This window comes from Ailuropoda melanoleuca, chromosome 1 (assembly GCF_002007445.2).
Source record: "Ailuropoda melanoleuca isolate Jingjing chromosome 1, ASM200744v2, whole genome shotgun sequence".
In the NCBI taxonomy this organism is placed as follows: domain Eukaryota; kingdom Metazoa; phylum Chordata; class Mammalia; order Carnivora; family Ursidae; genus Ailuropoda; species Ailuropoda melanoleuca.
Window position 1 is genome coordinate 56,500,096 of NC_048218.1, and position 18,117 is coordinate 56,518,212.

Here is an 18,117-nt window from a genome sequence, read left to right on the forward strand (position 1 = left end):
GTTCCCTCTCTTGCTGCCTCTCTCTCTGTCAAAAAAATATATAAATCTTAAAAAAAAAATGTTGATGTTTCTGTCCTGCTCCCAGAGTCTAAGTTAAACTGGTCTGGAGTGAGACTCGGCCATTGGGAATTTCAGAAGGTGAAAAGGTCTCTATGTGACTCTAATGGCAGCCAAAGCTGAGAAGCACTGCTTTCGAAAGCCAAGCTCTTTTCTCTGTATCTAGTATTCTTGGGGTTTTTTTAAACCTATTTTTGAAGTTTATCAACAAAAATATTAGCAGGATGGATACTTACATGTCAGTTCTACAGGTTGCCAGTGAGCACTGGTTCTCAAATCTGGCTGCACATTCAATCACCTCAAGCAGTTTTTATAAAAATGTCATGCCAAGGGATGCCCACGTGGCTCAGTCAGTTAAGCATCTGCTTTCAGCTCAGGTCATGATCTCAGGGTCCTGGGATTGAGTCCCTTATCAGGCTCCCTGCTCAGCTGGGAGCCTGCTTCTCCCCCTGCCTACCGCCCCTCTCCTTGTGCTCTCACGCACGCATGCACTCTCTCTCTCTGATAAATAAATAAATAAGTGTGTGTGTGTGTGTGTGTGTGTGTGTGTGTGTGTGTGTCATGCTAAGGGCTCACTCCCCAGGTAGTCAGTTTGGTCTTTTTTCAATGCTCCCAAAGTTGAGAATCATGGCTTTTGAAGTTTAAAGGAATATAAGGGAAAAAAGTAAACAGCCAACCAGCTGAAGAACATTAAGAAAAATGTAAGTCCAATTGGGGAGAGTATGTGCTATGGTGAGTGCCATGAATTGTGTAAGACTGATGAATCACAGACCTGTACCCCTGAAACAAATAACACATTATATGTTAATAAAATAAATAAATAAAATTTTAAAGATTAAAAAAAAAAAGAAAAAGAAAAATGTAAGTCCAAAGAATACATTCACATGAAATCTTACCATTTGCAACAATGTGGATGGAACTAGAGAATAGTATGCTGAGAGAAGTCGGTCAGTCAGAGAAAGACAAATACCTTATGTTCTCACTCATATGGAGAATTTAAGAAACAAAAGAGCAAAGGGAAAAAAGAAAGAGAGAGAGAGGAAAACCAAGAAACAGACTGTTAACTATAGAGAACAAACTGATGGTTACCAGCAGGGAGGTGGGTAGGGGGATGGGTGAAATGGGTGATGGGCATTGAGGAGGGCACTTGTGATGAACACAGGGTGATGTATGGAAGTGTTGAATCACTATATTATACACCTGAAATTAATATTACATTGCATGTTAACTAACTGGAATTTAAATAAAAACTTCAAAAAATTAAAAAAAAAAATGCATCCACAAACCAAGCAGAAAACTCAACATTTCAGTATTAGGAATGGTATTAAAATGGTTTTATATTCCAGACAGGGATAGTATTTACTAAATACCAAGTTTCAAAAAAGTACAATACAGATGGAAGAATCTGTAATAAAGCAAATGAATACAGATGACTTCATGTAAATAAAATCAGTGATACCAGAGAAAAATTGTATTTTTGCCACCAAAATGAAGAGGCCCAAATGAAAGCTGCACATGACACTGAATAGGAATAACTTCAGGAGGAGGGACAGTATTGTCTGAGAAAGTTCCCCAAGTAGTTTCAATGTGTTTCCCCTGCCCTACTGCCACTACACCAGGTTGAGAATTCCCGTCCCACAGTGAAAGGACAGAGATAATTTAAAAAGCAAGTTTAAAATAAAAGCCAGTGTCTGAGAGCCCAACAGGTATTTTGAAGAAAACAACCCTGAATGCAAAGTAGATTCAGGGCTGGGAAAGTTGATAGCAACCTTTTGTACTCATTTCTGTTTCAAACACTAAATATACCAATAAATTAATGTTGCTGCATTTAGCATGGGGTCTATGATCATTATTTATTTGATGTACATTATCATTACTGATGACATTTTCACATTTAAAGACTATATAAGAATTTTATAATATATACAACCACTCTTATCCACATAAACAAATATAAACAAATGCTCCCACACCTACTTTTTAAAGTCGAACATTTCACTTGATGGAAAAAGCCATGGACAAGAGTAACTTCCCTCCCAAAAAGAAATCAAAGGGAGTGCTAAATTTTTCTGAAAGCCACATTTTAATCACCCAGAGCCATTTTATTGTAAGTTATATGCAAAGCAACTTAGTTCTTCAGAAAAAAAATTGAAGAAATATATCATTTAAGATACACTAGACCAAAAAAAAAAAAAACCCTGAATGAAGATGTTAAAGGTAAAATGTGTTACTCAGCAAAACCTTACAGTACTTATGAAATTATAAGAATATAAAACTTCAATTTCCCTATAACCAACATTTTGTTCACAGGAGGTTGTACATAGGTTAGTTGTTCGGAATTTATTTGAAAAGATCCAAGATTTAAATCATTGCTTTATTCTTTGGTCCATAAGTACTAAGTCACAAGATCTTTGTAGGTTTTATCTAAAAGGACATGAAAACTTGAAAGCAGGAGCAGGGAAAGGGCATTGGAAGCTCAAGAACATACTACTGAAAACAAATTCTGTACAACTAACTTCATTTATGACACGTGGGTAGAAAGAGCAAACCAGCCTTCTTCATTCTGTTTCTCAATCTGTTGAACAAAGATGCAAGATGGATTTAGAAAGATGCAAGATGGATCAGAAACATGAGCCCATTCAAGGTTAATAATTATTTAGACCAAGTACATAGAATCAAAGGTATCCTATGTCATCAAATGATACTGAAAATTAAATTGCTATTGGCAATTTTTATTCTCTAACAGAGCCCGAATAACTGATTCCCTGGTCAACGATCCCCTGATTGATTGAGGAAACTTAATTTTTAAATAAAGGATAAATCCAGTATTTTATACAAATTATAGGTACAACTTTTTAAAATCACAAAGTTATTTTATCTTAGTAAATTAAATTTGTTACTAAATTCCAGAAACTAAGGGCAAATTATATAAAACAGTCTAAAACTTTTTTAGGGGCACCTGGGTTGCTCAGTCGGTTAAGCGTCTGACTCTTGATTTTGGCTCAGGTCATGATCTCAGGGTTGTGGGATCGAGCCCCATGTTGGGCTCCACACTCAGCAGGGAGTCTGCTTGAGGTTCTCTTTCCTCTCCCTCTGCCCCTACTCCACTCATGCATGTGCGAACACACTCTCTCTCTCAAATAAATAAATAAATCTTTATTTTAAAAAACTTCTTTAGGATATAAGAAACAGCAAAGGACAAATATTCTAGTACTAGACAATTGGGATATCTGAGACTGTCAAATTAATCTGGGCTATAAATATTCAAAATTTACTGAAGCACTCATTATTCAGTCTAATCCCCAGCAAGTCAGAACACATGAAGACTATGACATTGATTAACCACAACTTCTCTAACCAGTGGCACACTCAGATACAGCATACTAGGGTAAAGTGACAAGGAAAGTGGCCCCAGGGCCCTGGATATCCAAAGTCCCACAGAGCCACAACCAGCACTGAGGGAACCTATATCTCGGTGTATCTACTACTTCAAGGCACACCTGTATGTCCCGCCACATTACTGGAATGCTTTGCCTGAAACCAGTAATTTCCAGTCTATGTTGAAATCCTATTGAATTTTATCTAATTCCTTAGCTTCCCCAGAACACAAAAGAAACTATATGGTTTAATGGTTTTTTCTAGTAAAGGTGAATTAGGAATTCTTTTCTTCTGAGAATTTTATGTCACCTGTAGGATAACAAGAATAATTAAGAATGGAAATCACTAAATCAGCCACCTTCTCCCCCACTCTCCTGACCCCTACACACATTTCACAATTACATTTTATCACATACCTTTGCTCTTGGATTAACAGATGTGAATCGCCCACTTCCTGAGGCAGCGTTTAATGGAGAACAAGAATTACTAGTAGCCCCTGAAGACCTATTTATGAGAAATAAAAGAGAGTGGGAGAGTAGTCTATCATCATTAACCTTCAAAAATCATATAAGACTGACAAATCTCAGTATTGGCAAGAGCTTGAAAAAGAATGCCTGAGCTAGGTTCAAATTAGGTAAGTTATTTGTAACATGTTTTTACCAACCTAAGTTGTTGTTTTTTTTAATTAATAGACTTCCTTTTTAAGAGTAGTTTTAGGTTTACAAAAAGACTAAGTGTAAAGTACAGAGAGTTCCAATTATAGCTCTCACCTCCTCCACGCAGTTTCCCCTATTATTAACACTTTGCATCAGGTTGCTGCATTTATCACAACAGATGATTGATGCATTATTAATTAAATTAATAGCTCATGGCAGGGCTCACTCTTTTGTTATCCATTCTATGGGTTCTGACAAGTGTATAATGACAATATCCACCATTACAGTATCATGCTGTAATATTTTTAACATTAAGGAGAAAAATGCACACACAGGGGTGGGGGAAAGGCCAAGCAGTGGAAGAGTAAAGAGCCCTGACAGCAGCACAGTGTCGCAGTAAGCACAGAGAGCGGAGACAGAAGAGCCAGGTCCGAACTCAGTGCCACCCTTTACCAACCATGTGACCCATCTAGGCAAACCACCCAATTAGCTCGATGCACTTGTTTCATTTATTGTAAAGGAGAAAAATACTACTCGTCAATTTACCCACCCTGTCATATGTTATCTCCTAATTTTATAACCTATAAAGCACTCTATATACGTGCTATTATCCTACTTTTGTTGTCAACAGCCAACCCACACAGTTCTACTTAAGGCCTGTTCCTCACTCCTCTTCTTTTTCCCAGAAATTCTCCTCTCTAATTGCTTTATTTTCTCTACAGGAGTGAGTCTGTCTGAGCCTAAGTCAGATACTATGCACTTTCTTTTTTCACAGAGAATGAAACACCACATTCATGATTTTTTAAAATAACTTTTCACATGGTAATCTTACCTTCTTGTATTTATCCCACTGGTAGGAGAGACAGTACTGCATTTTGAACTTTCTGGGGCTTCAGCTCCTGGAATAGAAACTTCAATTGTCCTCTTTCCTCCTTCTAAAATATAAAAATAAATATTAATTTAATCCTTCATTAAAATAAAATTTTAACTTGATTTCTATCTTACTGCAAATTTCACATTATAAATTTGGAGGTTCTTTCTATATTTTCATTATGTGCCCATAGATACCCTTGAAGGATTTTTTTCAAAATGAACTGTGAGACAAGAAACTTTAGTTACTAGTGTCAATTCAGTAGCATGCCAGTTCATAGAAAGCCAGAATCTTCAGACAAGTGGTATCATGTCAGATCTGGAAGTGAAAAACAGAAATTAAGAGCTAGCCCTAAAAATCTTAAGATTTTTGTCAAAAACAGTTTATTTAAAATTCTCAAAAAAATTGAAAAAGGAAAATTTCTGAAGTCATTCAATAAAACTTTAAATCCTCTAAATCTATCACATTATTAGACTCCTAAAGGCACTAACTTAGGAGGGGAAAGTTGGCTGAAGAGCTCATATGGCCAATGGCAAGTATAATTGTGTTCATTTTCAATATTTCACAAGCAGGTTATCAATTAACAAATATTTACTATCTACTAATGAAAGACTTAATGTCTAACCTAGGCAGTTTTACAGAGGCTCCTAGGTATCACTACTTAAAACCAGTGATTCCCAGGGTTTTAGTGGGTAATGAAACCATATTTAATTGTATAACATATTCCTCCATTACCCTACAAAACAAAACAGGTTTTGCGTGGCATATGATTATTTACATCTTTATCATCATAGCACACAAAAGTACCCGTGAAACCAAGAATTCTACTTGTAAAAAGGAGTACCTTGGAGATAACACCAAAAAAGAATATCTTGGAGATATAACCACTGGAATGAAAAGAACAAGGTCTGCAAATTTACCACTTTGCTTTAGAACTTCAGACAAGTCACTTAACTTCTTTTCCCTCAGTTTACTTATGTATCAAAAAGCTGTAACGTCAGCTCTGTCTACTCTCAGGGTGTGTTGAGGACTAAATAAGATAATAGAAATGAAGTACTTTTAACCTTAAAGAACAATTGAAACAGATGTCTAATGTAATTACAAAATTATTCTTAAGAGTAATTTGCTTTATTCTTCTTCATTGCACTTAGTGCCAGCTAATATTATCTCATAACGTTGAACAGGGATTTGTCCTGTTCGAAGCAGTTTCCCTAGGGCCAGAACAGGGTGGCAGGTAGTAGATGCTCAAATGTATCGAGTGATTTAATCAGAAGTTGCCTCTATGCTTCGTGACTATGGAGAACAGCAGACTAAGCTGTCATTTGAAGAAGCCTAGAATACGCAAAGAGAAAGTGCCCTGGGGAAATGCATTATTTGTCATTTTCCAGTAATTTTCAAGAGTCTGCTTTCTAGGTCTGAAATTTCAAAAAAGAAATGATTTGTAACTGAGAGAAAAAGTCTTATTGGCAAAAGGGACGTGGGTGGGAGGATGGCTGAAACAGGTGAAGGAGACTTAAGAGCACACTAAGCACTGAGTAATGTACAGAACTGTTGGATCATTATATTGTACACCTGAAACTAATATAACACTGTATGTTAATTATACTGAAATAAAAAAGATTTTATTTAGTCTTATTGGCAGATACCTTAGGACAGCCTCAGGACAGATGAATCCCTCTAAAACACCAACACTTGAGCACCTCAGGGAACATACTACTTACTGATATAATTATTTTCTATCCCTCACAATTAGAACCTTCTTTTACACTGGGCCAAAATTAGTCTCTCTATAGCCTTCATACAGTTCTATCCCTTGAGGGTCTTAGTAATTCAATTTTTTGCCAAAGAACAACTTAAAATCTACTTCATTTCATCAATACCTTTTTGTATGTAAATATTATGACAACTAATGTCTCAGTTACTATTCTATTATTCAGAATCCCCTCTAGTTTATCACATTCCTAAATAAAATAACAGAATGGGAAGATTAATTTACAAATGAAAATGTTTTAATTGGTTTTAATAAAATAACTTGTAATTTGTTGCTGATGAAATGCTAAATTATCATTTTGATGCTCATGTTTTATACTTAGCCGCTGCATAGGTCCTAAGTGAATCATACCCTATGATGAATCCTATTTACACATCGGGCAATTTAAGAACTTAGACACCAAAGATTAACTGCAGGCACCATGGAATAGCTTTCTACCAGGAGACTGGGCTTCTAGTCTTATTTCTCTCACTTATTTTGTGACTTAGGTCTGTTTCCTTCTATGTAAAATTGAAGGCCCTAAAATACATGCTTTGAGATTTCTTTCAGCTCAATGTATACTCGCAAAATCAAGGAAGTGAAAACTCTCATGTGTCTGGCTTTTAAATCATGAATTTGTGACCAACCAGTCCATGCTCTGAGAGGTGATGGAATGGGTGATACCGGTGGAGAGGAAAGATTCAGTCCAATAAGTTTCTGCTGCTCTATTAACTGCAAGAGTTTTCCACGAGCCTCCATACTCTGCCGATTCAATTCCGCAATCCGTTCCTCCATGCTACTTGGTGTTAGAGGTTGTGCTGCTGGAAAAGTCTTAAAAAAAAAAAAAAAGCACAAATTCCACATTAAAAACAATCCAAACAATTTTGACTTTTTCTAAAAATAAACGCTTCCACTAAGAGCCAGCTATTATTCACAGCACTTATTATATGTAAACTTGAACAGTAAGCAAAGAATAAAAGTCATTTAATTGAATAAAATGGGGCTAAAGGAAAGGGATACTAATCCTTCTGATACTGGTGCCACATAAGCCCTCTAGTCCCTTTGTCCATGGAGAATATCTGTAGGGCAAAGCTTCCCTGCATTTCTTCATGTTTGTTGAGATACACAAAAGATCCCATGAGCAAAGACAGTACTGCTAGTGACTGACTTCTAAGTAACAGGTCTATTAATGATTGATCTGCATTTGAATCACGATATAGAAAAGCGGATCTGCTCTACTTGAGAGATGCTTCTATCATACCAATCGTCATACACGTACCAGGACTTATTTGGCAAAGATTTCTAGTAATATTATCATTCTTCTGGACCAGGGGTCAGCCGCCCCAAACCACGTTTGGCCTCAGATATCTAATTTGAGAAAAGTGGTGACTGGAAAGGAATACAAGAGGTAGAATAAAAAAGCCACCCAAGGAATATAATGTAAGTTTAATATGAAAATTCCTGAGAGGAATATATGTGTCATTCCTGATCACCTCATTTAGTTAAATATGTCCCTTTGGAAAAAAAAATTTCCTAATAGAAATCACTAATTTGTAACTTACGCCCATTAGTAAAAAAAAAGAGAGAGAGAGAGAGAGAGAGATAAGCAAAGCAGTTTAAAGATCACTTTGAAACTCAGATTATGACAAAGAGGGCGGTGAGGACAATAATAGATTGTCCTCACTAGCCTGATGCATATACTAATTAGAAAAGCAGGCAAGCTCAATTTTTAACTCTGTTGCCTTCTTAAAACCAAGAGTTAGTTACCTGTTTCGAATAATTGTCAAAACTCTGCAAACACAGAAATGCCTCCAATGACTCAAAATTAAGGCAATCTGTTCTTACATCTATACCGATGGTGGCTGCCCACTCCTTACACTTCTTCCTGGTAGAAGATTACCAGTCCCTTCTGTTACTCTGTGACTCCACACTCATACTGCCCTTATTTCCCGTGAGCCTGTGCTGACAGAGGTGGCCCTTATCCCCCACCCCCACCCCTTCCTAAACTTCCTCATGGAAGCCCTCAATCTATCATTGGTAAAGGCCTTTATAGAAGCCATCACCTCCAGAACCCCTAACCCATAAAGCTGCCCAGCTCCTTCCCCCTGCTAAAACACTATTCCGTCCCCTATCAGGACCCTGACAGGAGCCACTCTGGCTCAAGAAGGGGTAAAAGGAAGTCTCTCCCATCACCAGGACCAGCATGAGAACATGTGTTATAAACACCGCCAGTTGGAATTTAAAGTCCCTTTCCTCCCCACGAACAAGAAAATGAAGATTTAAGTTACCAGGTTAGCCTACAGTTTATTTAACTTATAAAATTTCTGCACTATAATAAGCAGACTTTTGCTATTCAAAGTATAATCCTCGGTCCGGCACCATCTGGGAACTTGCCAAAAACGCACAGGTGCTATCTCAGAACTGCTCAATCAGAAACTGCATTGTAGCAAGATCTGCAGATGAGTCAGACATACGTTAAAGTCTGAGTTCAATAATCCTTTGAAACATCCTTTCTATAGGAAAATGCATTCTGTGTCCTAAAAAATTAACTCCTCATGAGTTGAGGGCCGGCTACACATAATTCTCTTGTATGAGCCCCTGTAAGAGTAAAAATGCTTTCAATTAAATGTAGTTGTGTGGCAGGCCTTCAACTCACACTAATTCTGCATTTTATATTTATAAGTTCATCTGCAGCTTAATTTCAGTTCTCCTACACATTTGACCTTTGTCCTATTTTCCTCATTCATTTTCCTCCTTTTCTATTTTATGCTGTCGTCTTTTACTGTATGTGTTAAATAAACTGATAAATAACTTTTCTTATTTTGTGATGAGGACATGACAAAGCATAGGCCTTCTAGTAGCGGCCTCAAAGATATCCAGGATCACCGTACTCCAGCAAAGTATTTAAATTCCTAAATGTCCCCAGTCAACCCTGAACTGGTACTCACGGTGGTCAGGTCACTCGCATGACTTGTCTCTTGTTTGTTTAATTCCCGAACTCCATCCCCTTGCTCTCCTTCTGGCCCAATAATATTATTCAGATGTGCCTTGATAGCTGAATTTTGCAGTGTCAACTCAGCAATTCGTGCCATGATGTCTTTTCTTTGTATTAATGCCTCATTTGTTCTAAGCTGCTGTCCATCTCCCAGTACCGGGAGCTCTTCTGAGAACTCAGGGATTCTGGCCTGCTGAGCGTTTGAATGGGAACTACAGAAGGGCTGTGAGAGGTTAACAAAAGGAGCCTGGGCTTTGTTCTCCAGATCTTCCCCCATGTGAGACACCCTCCACCTCTGAGTGAAGAGACGACTCTCTTCACTTGAATTCTGATGGTCTGTGTCAGTAGGTAAGATCTTCTTTTCCCAGTTTTGTTCCTTCTCAATTATTTCCACAGTTGGAGGAATTCGTGGAGCAGGACGAGTTTGAACAGTCCTCCTTAATACTGTAGATAAAATTAAAACAGAATAAACATGCATCATTTAGCCACAGACTGGCACTACAATCATCTCATTACTTATCATGGTAGTTAGAAATGTATTCAATAGAAGGGTCTGGCTTCTGAATGCCTAAATTATTTTAGCAGGGAATATACCAGCAATGCCACCTCAAACAATCAAATACAGAGACTTTTATATTCCTTAAGGCTTTATCAGTATCCTTGTAAGAAAGTCTGCCAAGTTCACATTTTAATATACGTATTAACTCATATCTGGGAATCCTGGGGGTTGAGGGAGTATAAATACCTACTGTAAACTGAAGATAGTCAGGAAAGGCATCTCTGAAGAAGTAAAATTTAAAAATGATTACACATGTGGCAGAAAGCAGCACAAAGAACATTATAGGCAGAAAGAACAACATATGTGAACTCCCCAAAATAGGAAAAAGCAAAGAAATGAGGCCGATTTAATGTAACACAGCAACAAGGGAGAACTGGAAAAATATAAGATTGGAGAGGTGTACAGAAACTATTTCCTACAGAACTTTTTAAGCCATGTTGGGAATTTTATAATTTAATCCAAGAGCAATGAAACATGGAGAAGGTTTGACAATGACTCAATTTATCTTTCTTAAATGCTGTGTTAATTGGAAAATCTAGGAATGGAAGTAGGGAGACCAGTAAGCCATTGTGGGAGTCTAGGAGAAAGATGATGATAGCTCCAATGAAGATATGTTGGCTATAGAGATGGAGAGAATTTGGTAAATTTGAGAACTATTTTGGCAACAGAACTAAGAGTGATGAACTGGAAGCGGGGAGTAAAGGAAACACACAGATCAAGATGGCATGCACAACTGAGTGGGTAGTGATACAATTTACAGAGATGGAGAGGATAAGAACAGATTTGGGAGAAGAGAAGCTATCAAGAATTCCATTTTGAACAGGATAAGTTTAAGTGCCTGATGATTTATCCAAATATCCCTCCAAGCGGATAGACTCATGGGACAGACACTCAAGAGAGTCATCTAGGCAAAGATAAAAAACTGGAAGTCGCTGGCATATAGACAGTATCGGGAGCAATGAGAATGACTAAGATTATCTAGAGAAAAAGAATGGAGTGAGAAAAGAAACCCACACCGACTCATGAGGAAGTCAACATGTAGAGCTGCATAAAGAGGAGAAGCTAGCAGAGCAGACTGAAATGGAGCAGCCACAATGCTCAGAGAAATATTACAAGAATGTGGTATGAAGGAAACCAAGAAGGAGTGGTTAACCATATATAATACTACTGTAAGACCTAAAAACACAAAGACAGAAGAAAAGTACACCGGAGTTACTAACCTGGAGGCCACCAAAGCCCTAAGCAGGAGTAGTTTAGATGAAATGACCTAACAGGGAGAGAACTGGGGAAACAAATGCTCCTAGTTCAAGACTACAGACTCGCCTCCTTTCACTGACAACAAGGGAATAAAAAAATAAATAAACCCACATGAGTAAAGATTATGGTCTAGGAAGAGAGTCATTAGCAAAGGACATATTTCAACACATTTCTGGAAGACTGAAAGTGGATGGGAAATGTATGAAAGAAGAAATTGAGCAGAAGCCGCAGTTCAGAACATATATATGTTATAAGGAAGCTACAGGTAAAAGCCAGTCTTTCTGGGAGAACCCTAAAAAGGCTGCTAGCTCAAAGATGACTGCACAGAGGGAGAAAGTGAGAGGTAGGCTGAAAATTGGAGAATAACTTGAAAGTTCATCTGCTTTATAGTTATGTTGGTCAAGTTTGCTCACTACTTGTCCCACCCATCTTCAAAAGCAAAAAAAAAAAAAAAAAAAAAAAAAAAAAAAAATAGCATTGGGGAGAGCAAATGTGGTAGCCCCAGTGAAACAGTGGTATCCTACTTACATACCCTAACAGGAAGCCTGCAGTTAACAGAGCATGTCCATATATACAAAGCAACTGCTGAAGGGAAAACCTATTGGGAAAACATACCAGATCGACCTACACCCCAGAAGAGAAAACCTACACCAACCACCTATAACATTCAGTCTAGTCATTTATTCTTTTTTTTTTTTTTTTTTTTTTTCTACAGAGATAGAGANGAGATAGAGACAGCCAGCTAGAGAGGGAACACAAGCAGGGGGAGTGGGAGAGGAAGAAGCAGGCTCATAGCAGAAGAGCCTGATGTGGGGCTCGATCCCATTACGCCAGGATCACGCCCTGAGCCGAAGGCAGACGCTTAACCGCTGTGCCACCCAGGCGCCCCTAGTCATTTATTCTTAACTATGATGGGCAATAAAGGATCACCAGACATATAAGGAAAACCAACAGCACACAAGAGAAAAACCAGGATAGGAAAACAGAACAGAAAACTAGGAAGAAGAGAAGGAAAATTCAGTACAGAAGATAATGTAATAAAATTCTAATGGGTATACTCAGAAGAGAGTTTCTGGAAGATAATGCATGTATTTTGCTTTTGTGTTTTTGTTTTTAATTTTATTTATTTGAGAGAGAAAGAGAGAGAGCACAGAGGGAGAAGGAGAAGCAGACTCCCTGCTGAGCAGGAAGCCCAATTCAGGACTCAATCCAAGGCCCTGAGATTATGACCTGAGCCAAAGGCAGCTTTTTAACCAACTGAGCCACCCAGGTGCCCCAAGATAATGCATTTGTAATAAGCATCAAAGAAAACAAGACAATCAAACACCAAGAAATGTTCTTCCTTAGAAACTAAAAATATAGGGGCGCCTGGGTGGTGCAGTCGTTAAGCGTCTGTTTTCGGCTCAGGGCGTGATCCCAGCGTTCTGGGATCAAGCCCCACATCAGGCTTCTCTGCTTAGAGCCTGCTTCTTCCTCTCCCACTCCCACTGCTTGTGTTCCCTCTCTCGCTGGCTGTCTCTCTCTGTCAAATAAATAAATAAAATCTTTAAAAAAAAAAAAAAACTAAAAATATAATTTGGTGAACTTAAAAAAAAAAAAAAAAGACAGGCTTGAATATAAAGTGAAAAAAATCTTCCAGAATGTAAGAAGCAAGATATAAGGCTAAATACATAAGAAAATGATCCAGAAGGTCAATATACTATTTTCTAAAACTGCAGGAAGTCATGTGTCTTCACGTCCAAAAGGTCCCACTGGTGCCTCATGGTGCAATGAGAGAGAAATTAAAAAAAAAAAAAAAATTTAGACACACCTTATGCAAGGTCAGAATAAAAATAAAGGAACCCTGAAGCTTCCACAGTCAAATACAAAGAAATAAAAGTTAGGTATTTCATCATATGACTCAACTGTAACACCAGATACTAAAAATCAATACAACAATGCCTTGAATTTCTCAGGTAAAGGATTATGGACCTAGAATTCTATATCTAGCCAAATTATCAACCAAATTTAATAAAAAAGTAAAAATATTCTCAGATTTTTAAGAACTTAGGGTTTACCTTCTATACACCTATTCTGATGATTTCTTTCAGAAACTTGAGGGAGAAAACCAAAGAGGAAGAAATGGGATCCAGGAAACAATAGCTACAACCCAGGAGTGTGACGTTAGCAAGTCCCAGGATAAGAGGTGTGCGCTGGGCCCAGCGAGCAATCAATGCAGGCTGGAGCAGGGATCCAAGAGCTTTGGGAATTATCTCTGGAATGAAAGCGGATTCCATGCCACAGACAGTATAACTAAAGGACCAGAAGATATTATTCATGTGTAAATAAGAGGGTAAAGCACATTATTCTTGTATAAATGAGGGTAAAAGCAATTCCATACTCCAGGCAAAACAAAAACTGAACAAGAAAGTCAGTATAAATATAGAACAAACTTAAATATTCTGAGCAACTGATTAAATGAAATAAAGGAAATTCACTTTGATCTTCATACTAAGAACTTCTTCCTTCCTGTGGCACAAAAATTGATAGTAACAACAGATGAAGAAACAAAAAAACAGACATTTGTTTTCAACTTTCAGTATCCATCTACAGACAAGACACAGAAGACATAATTGTGGTAATGGAACCAAGTAAATGTCACCAAACTCGATACAGTAAAAGGAAATGTAGGCTGACTGAAGGTGGGAAGTGGAAGCAAAGGGGAGCCAGAAGGGAAGCAGAGCTAGTATCCCCGTCTTCCATAGTAGAAAGCCAAGAGATACTGCATAAAGTTCACAAAGAAGAGATAGAAAGTATTTGAAGCCACAAAGTTAAGCAATAGAAGAATTAAAACTTAAAATATAATCATCCAAATCAGAGAAGGGAAGTAGGAGTTAATGATAATTAAACCCTCTTCTTTAATAAACGGCAGTCTATAACTATTGTATAAAGCTGACATTAAAGAAAAAATATATAAAAATATCTTATAGTAATTATGGAGACCACCACAAGATAAGTAGAAATCAAATTGGGAAAAAATGCTTCCCTCTTAGGGCAGGCATAAAGATGAAAGAGGAAGAGACTCTTGTATGTGCTTTTTCTAACCACATGAAAATATAAATTAGAATTGACACTTGAAAATGAAGAATGAATGGTAGATAAGAAAATGAAAACAGCATATATATACTACTCTTTCAAAAAGTATGGCTGTAAAAGAAAGTAGAAGTCAATTAGTAGCTAAAGGAAATTATCTATGATGGGAAATTCTAGAGCAATGCTGTCCATTATGACAGTCTCTGGCCATATGCAGTTATTCAAATTCAAATTCAAATTAATTAAAGTTAAATAAAATTAATAATTCAGTTCTTCAGTCACATTTCAAGTATCCCCTGAGGCTAGTGGCTACCACAATGAATGGAGCAGACACAGAACATTTTCATCATCACAGAAAGTTCTATTGGACAGAGCTGTTCCAGAGCATAACCAAATGCTGATAAAGGGCACTATGTATCTCCCACCTTTATCTATATGTTCAGCTTAACTGAACAGTTCTTTATATGTGAACATTGTAAATAAAATGCTGGAAAATATGATGATAAAACTTCACCAACTAAGAATACATGTTCAAAGTTTATTCCATCTGCACACTGTAAAAGAAATGTGTGGCATTATTTTCAACATAAACCTGCTAACAAAGGGGTGTCTATAAGAGTCCCCAAATAATTTGCTTTTGTGAACATTTAGTATATTTTTAATCAGAGTAAAAACATTTATGGTAATTGTTTCTTTAAAAGAACTTAAGACTGCCTGGGTGGCTCAGTTCGTTAAGCAATCAACTCTTGATCTCAGTTCAGGTCTTGATCTCAGAGTCGTGAGTTCAAGCCCCATGTGGGGCTCCACACTGGAGGTGGAGCCTACTTAAAAAAAAAAAAAAAGAACTTCAAGTTATCTTATTATCACCAGTGGGAAATAATTTATAATATCTCAAAAGAGCTCATTAGATAAGCTTATTAATACCATGTAAACATTTGAAAGATTACTTTGAGGAATGAAAATCTAACCTGAACAGAAATCAGAACTGAAATCGTATTTCCTAAATATTTCCTAGCCAGAGTTAATAATACTCTCTAGCCTCTAAAGATGAAATACCAATATCACAGAACTGTAGAGCTGGAGGAACATTAAGATAAAAGAAAAATCTCTCATTTTGGAGCGAGGAAAATGAATGCAGAGTAGGTAAGTGTCTTAGCCTCATGTCTCCCAGCTGGTCATCGGATGGGCCAAGACTCTAGCACTTCTGACCCTCAGCCTAGCACTGTCTCCCTACACCACAAAGATCTGACAGACTTTACCACCACATAATAAATCCCAAAACAAATTTTATAATGGCAAGGACTTGTCATTTTCTTTAACCCTTAAGGCCTCTTCATGTCCTTTATTCAAAAGAAGGTACAGAAAATCTGACCAAATTTCTAAGTTCCAAAGATAATAAAAGTTATTATTCTGTTCCCCTATGTAAGAATGTAAACACTCATAGAAATAAAAATGTATGCAAATCAGGCCTGAATAACATTTTTCTAAAAACACTGGAGGAGATTCTAAGGTAGTTTTTGACTGAAGAATTGTTTTGAAAATGAAAAAAAAAAAAAAAAGGCTATATTGCTCCAGAAAAAAATGCACAGGTGGACAAATAAACATAATTTTCCAAACAACGAAACACTCCATGGTACTTCTGAGGACCATCCATGAGCCCCCAAGTTAGAATCTTTTGAGCTAAGGATTAACAATAAATTTTTAAAATTTTATTCTAAACTCTATATACATCCTACAAAAAGTGACCTGAAAGCTATTTTTAATTGTCCACCAACTTTCATTATAGAATTATCTCAACTGCATAAACTAAAGAAGTTTCAATGAGAAAGAGGTGAATAACCAAATCTGATTTGGTCCTTATAGTCACAGTTTTACCTTTCCTTGGCTAAACTTTCATTACTCTCTCTCTCTGGAGTATAATCTCATCTCTTACCTTTTCCTATGCTCCTGGACCATAGAGAAAAGAGGATTTCCTTTATTCCACATTTTAATGCTGAGGACTTTGATCCTTTGATCTGATTTAATATTTACAATGTCTAATAGAACAGATACATAATGAAATTTAATATGACATTTCACCATAGGTATAACACACATGATATAAACAACCCTGAAAAATCCTCCTTTAGCTTAAAGGTTATGTGTGGCAATCAATATTTTTCAGAATTCCATTTACTGGGTAACGATGGACACAATATGTTACATATATAAAGCGTAAAAAAACAACTGCCACAGAGCTTTAGAAGAAGCCTGCTTACCGTCTTGCAAGGGAGAGAATCCTGAGTTGCTCTTCTGCCTGGGTGGTGTTAACAACACAGCCGGCTCAAATATATGTGCTGGAAAACTGTTAGCCAGACTCACACTGTCCGGGGGAGTTGGCACCTGAGACAGTTTAACAGGCAAGTCTTCCTGTGCGAATTCAGCCACTTCTTCCCCTCTGAATACCAATGGCATGGAGACATTAGCATTTACAACAGGGCCCTCTGAAGAAGATGAGAGGCTATCAGCACTTAAGCTATGGACACACTGCAGGTATTTATACTTAATGCATTTCCACAGAAAGCAAAATCACATGGACTCTAGAGCCTTCACTTTCTAGGCCATACCCTCCTTTAGCTGTAACTCACAGGCAAGGCTCCCAAGAAGCCAGCACTGGGAAGAAGAGGCTGTTTTTGAGAAAAGCACTTAGTCCTTGAGACCTGCCCCAGCCATTGAGTTTATCTCATTCAAGTTAAATTTTAGTCAACTACTTCTTAGAATCTGTCCTGAGAAAACATTCCTAAATACATAAAATATTTACCATACGTGAAAGTATTACTTAGAAGCAAAAAACATGAAAAGCCTAACTGTTCTTTTCAGGCTCTGACATAGGATAGCACAGGAAGTGAAGAAAGGCTTTCCAAACATCACCACAAATGAACAAAATTACGAATTTCTAAAACTCTGTATTTCTTTTTCTTTCCAAGACCATCTCCTCTCCTCCTGAACCTGGTGCACAGTGATGAAAAGTGTTGGCACTAAAGCTCCACTGGTCTAGGAAGCAAATTCTGCTACTTTCCAGTTGTGTGATCTTGCTAAGCTACCAACCCTCTTAAAGCCTCGGTTTTTTCATCAAGAAAGTAGGGATAACAATGATACCTACCTCCTAAGACTATTATGAGGACTAAATGAGATAATACACGTAAAACACTTAAAAAGTGCTGGCATAGAGCAAGTACCCAAGAAATATTAGCTGGAAATAGTGATGGCAAGTGTCATAGTGACAATGCTGTATATGTATACATGACCAATAACATAGAAGATTACAGTTTTGTTTACTCTGTGTTTTAATACCAACCTGGGATAATAAGACCACACTCACCCGGATTGTCTATCATTTTCCTACTTGTGGATCCCCTTTCTGATGCCTGACATTCTTTGTTGCTTTTTATCACAGGACAGTTCTTCATGGCATGTGTGAGTGATATAAGTTGCTCATCTGTTGTGACCATGTACTGCTGAAGTCTTGCCTGGAGAAAAAAA

At 37.3% G+C, this 18,117-nt stretch overlaps 1 protein-coding gene across 5 annotated transcripts in view; it reads right to left on the minus strand.

The window, feature by feature from the left end:
* The window catches only part of SPICE1 (spindle and centriole associated protein 1), a 70,486-nt gene that overhangs the window by 2,568 nt on the left and 49,801 nt on the right, over positions 1 to 18,117 (minus strand). For 4 of the 5 annotated variants that reach the window (XM_034658597.1, XM_034658605.1, XM_034658586.1 and 1 more), the window contains exons 12-17: positions 17,957 to 18,104; positions 16,854 to 17,078; positions 9,661 to 10,151; positions 7,360 to 7,543; positions 4,924 to 5,026; positions 3,852 to 3,939 (exon numbers count right to left, since the gene is read on the minus strand). In XM_034658597.1, the coding sequence (XP_034514488.1) occupies positions 3,852 to 3,939; positions 4,924 to 5,026; positions 7,360 to 7,543; positions 9,661 to 10,151; positions 16,854 to 17,078; positions 17,957 to 18,104 (1,239 nt within the window). Of the gene's footprint in view, positions 1 to 1,256; positions 2,633 to 3,851; positions 3,940 to 4,923; positions 5,027 to 7,359; positions 7,544 to 9,660; positions 10,152 to 16,853; positions 17,079 to 17,956; positions 18,105 to 18,117 lie in introns of those variants that run through there. The other variant, XM_002923490.4, reaches the window with a different exon arrangement.